This window comes from Guillardia theta, assembly GCF_000315625.1.
Source record: "Guillardia theta CCMP2712 unplaced genomic scaffold GUITHscaffold_499, whole genome shotgun sequence".
NCBI lineage: Eukaryota > Cryptophyceae > Pyrenomonadales > Geminigeraceae > Guillardia > Guillardia theta.
Window position 1 is genome coordinate 1,929 of NW_005434203.1, and position 3,818 is coordinate 5,746.

Here is a 3,818-nt window from a genome sequence, read left to right on the forward strand (position 1 = left end):
CCCAGGCCCCCAATCCTCTCCTCGCCAAATAAGTAAAAATATCTGTAGTCACTGAAGCCTCAGTCACTGGCCCGGGCCCGACGGGCCCGAGCTCCGAAGTACCGTACTGTCAAGCCTCCTCGACTCTCCTTATTGTCATCATACCAGAAACATTACTCAAAGGGCTCCGGTACTTCTTTACTAGCTTTGAGTTACTCAAAGTTAATAATAAGTCGATCAATCTGACTGTTGGGCTCCGCTCAGTTATTATTATAGTCAACTTCTTGGTACTGTCTATCAACTTTTAGAGGTGTGCGCGTGAGGCGATTAAGTTATTTGTTTGTACCACTGCCAGCCAGCGGTAGTACTCCCGGTACACACAAAATCCGACGGTACGTTGGGTACTTTACTTATACACAAAGCGATGCAAAACCTCAACCCTATGCGTACTTCCACCAACGTTTAAAACTATTTCTTTCTTTCCCCCCTCCGCTTGCTGCGGCGTAATTGGACGGTCGCAGGGGAGTCGTGGGGCCCACCTACCTTCACTGACAGCAGCGCCATGGCGTGTATGAGCATCCTCGATCATGTTACAAGATAGCGATCATGATGCTCTCATCCGCACAATCCCAGAGCTCTCCTGCTCCCTCCAACACTGACAGCCTCCCTGATGAGTCTTCGGCAGAATGCTCCGCAGGATTTCTCCGCTGCCCATCCCTTGACGAGGATTGCCCTGTTTTCCTCCAGCTTGCTTCCCACCATGATATGCTACACGCCGTCGAGATCAAAAGATGTCAAACGTTTGCCATCCGTCGATCCTCCCTCACCCTCGGCGACCTCCTTGGCGAGGGATCATCTGGCGAGGTCAGGAGCGCCCTCTACAATGGAAACGAGGTCGCCGTCAAGACCCTGTGCTCGAAGCTCGACGCCCGGTCCGAGGAGGGCAAGGATCTGCTCAAGGAGATCAGCATGATGAGCTATGCGTTCCGGCACAAGAACGTGGTGGAGTTCTACGGCATCTACGAGCACGACGGGCTGCCGTGGCTGGTGATGGAGCTGATGCCGGGGGGAGCCTGGAGCAGTACTACGAGGCCAAGAAGAAGTCGCGACGGGACGGGCGCTGGCGGCCCAAGACGAGGAGGGCAGTGTCGTGGGTGGAGGACATCCTGAGCGCGCTGGCGTACCTGCACGCGCAGAAGCCGCCGGTGATCCACCGAGACATCAAGCCGGCCAACATGCTGCTGACGGGGGACGGGAGGACGGTGAAGATCGGGGACTTCGGGCTCAGCAGAAGGTGTCCTCATGCAGCTGCAGCATCAGGAAATTCGTCACCTCCGAGACCAGGCGGAAGTCCACAAGGAGACGCTGGTGGGATAGAAATTAGCCTTGACCTTACTGCGACAACGGGGACGTACCGGTACATGGCGCCGGAGATCTTCCGGGGAGAGGGTCAGTACACGGCGGCGGTGGACGTGTACTCTTTCTCGCTGGTGATGTGGTACATCTTCGCCGGGGAGCATCCCTTCTGCAACATCGACGGACACTCGGTGGCCAGCATGGCAGCAAAGTACGACTTCCGTCCTTCGGTTTTGAGCGAGCGAATGATGCCGAGGGAGCTACAAGAGATGATGGGGCGATCATGGGCGGGGATGGCAGAGGACAGACCGAGGGCGGCGGAGCTTCTTGAGGAGATCGAGGCATGGCGGGGCAGAAAGGCCGCCTGCAGTCTTAGTGGCTATTTGTCATGGAGAAGTAGTCCAAGTCCCGGGCCTGGACTATCAAGATCAGAGACCTGGTAATCTGGTGTGACTTAATCATGTCACACTGGTTGCTGCCGGGCCGCTTGGCACAGGCTGCGGCTCCGCCGGGCCCAAGTTTCAAGGCCCTGAGGGCCCGGCGTCACGGTGCGGTACCGTTAGTTTAAGTCCACCGTGACTTCGTTCTACTGCCATCTCGAAATAAATCCGCCGAGCGGCGATGATGCCTGATTCGGATGATCTCTGAGCCAAGCTTGAAAGCGCGGCCTGAGCCTAGTACTATCATTCTCAGTGCCAGGGTACTCGCCGCTCAGCGGCCGCCGCTGCTGACTCAGTGAGCCACCGGGGTGGCCGGCGCCGGGTCCGGCGAATCGGACCAGCGGCCGGCCGCTGAGCCTGCGGCCTGAGCCCACTCAGCGGCGCGAGCCGGGCCCCGGCGGCGTCCGATCTCGGGCCCGGGCCGACCGTCGGACGGTGCGGTGCGGCGGGCCGGGGGGGCGCCCGCCGGGGCCACCCGTGACCGTCCGTGGGCCGATACGGTCCGTCGCCGTGACTCGGGACGGTCCCGGAGGCCCACACTGCCGCACGGTTGGACACTCGCGGCCTGATTGCCGCAGCCTCCGAGGCTCCCCGCGGCCGCCGGGTGACCGCCCGGGGCTCGGGAGTCGGATTTACTCAGGTTGCCCCCGTCCTCAGTCCGGTTACGTGCCGGGCCCGGGGTGCACTGCGGCGGGCCGGGCCCGCTCAGCGGCGGCCGCCGTGCGACTCAATAACCTTCTGAACCTACGACACCTTTGTTGGGGGATGAGGGGACGCATTGACCCTGACGGGGTCAACGCGCAATCCTTTTTTGCAGTTTAATTTTGAGAAACACGTCAATATTCTTATCTGATTTTGAAATTATCAGGAACATTATTTGAAAATATTGCTTGAAACTTTTGGAACCCCATGCAGGGAAGGGGTTCAACAGTAGTAGCATTGGCGGCGGCCGCCATGCAAACGTGCGGACGAGGATGGCGAACGTGAAAGGGGGGTGAGGGCGATAGCGGGAACGAGGATGGCAGGGACATTCATGCAATCATGAGAGGAGGAGACTTGTGTGGAAGGGCATGACGAGGAGGGAGTGAGAGGAAGGGAAGGGAAGGAGCAAGTAGCGCAATGAAGAAAGCGTATGGGATGCACGAGAGGAATACACTCGAGAAGATGAGGGAAGTGAGTAAGAAGGACCATCAGTTGATTAGATGAAAGATTAGATGAGATGGTTCGGATGATGAGACCTTGCAATGCGATCTTCGTGAACCCGCCAATGTGATTGAAGGAAAGGGATGTATCAAGGGCGAGTTGGAAAATGTGACGATTAGCAGCGGAGAAAGGAACTTAGAGAGCATGCAGTGTAATGGACATAGAATTCAGGTAACACGTGCACAAGACACGAGAGAGAGGAGAAGAAGGAGGTGAAGAGTTGCTCGATGAGTAGATTTGGGATCAGTGCAAACATAGCTTTCATCAAGCAATAGAACTAGGTGGCAAGTCGGAAATTGTATGTTCTTTGATGCCGAACGATTCATTGAGATCAATTATGACCATTCATCCATATGATTGCTACATCTCCATGAGTTCTCTCCAGCAGGTCTACTCCAATGATCCAGCAGGTCGTTTACCTCCAGGTCGCTCTGCTGATATGGCAGGCGACGCCTGTCGCCTCCTTCTCCTTCCCCCTTGCAGGAGCAGGTGAGCCCTTGTTGCCTTCTTCTCTGGCTCGGGAAAGAGAGCAGACAGAAGGAGGAGAGGAGGAGGAGAGAATGAGGGAGAGGAGGAGAGAATGCGGGAGAGGAGGAGAGAATGAGGGAGAGGAGGAGAGAATGAGGGAGAGGAGGAGAGAATGAGGGAGAGGAGGAGAGAATGAGGGAGACGAGGAGAGAATGAGGGAGAGGAGGAGAGAATGAGGGAGAGGAGGAAAGAGTGAGGGAGAGGAGGAGAGAATGAGCGAGAGGAGGAGAGAATGAGGGAGAAGAGGAGAGGATGATGGAGTATGGCCAAACGAGGGAAGAATGGAGGAGGTGGAGGCAATGGGATGAGGTA

The 3,818-nt window shown here is 56.9% G+C and overlaps 1 protein-coding gene across 1 annotated transcript; it reads left to right on the forward strand.

Moving 5' to 3' along the window:
* Positions 1 to 585: 585 nt before the first annotated feature.
* On the forward strand, positions 586 to 1,778 carry GUITHDRAFT_122841 (hypothetical protein; the record flags this gene model as incomplete). The annotated part of the gene is made up of 2 exons (XM_005817876.1): positions 586 to 1,026; positions 1,062 to 1,778. 2 exons carry the CDS (start codon positions 586 to 588, stop codon positions 1,776 to 1,778), a joined length of 1,158 nt encoding a protein of 385 aa, XP_005817933.1.
* Positions 1,779 to 3,818: the final 2,040 nt, after the last annotated feature.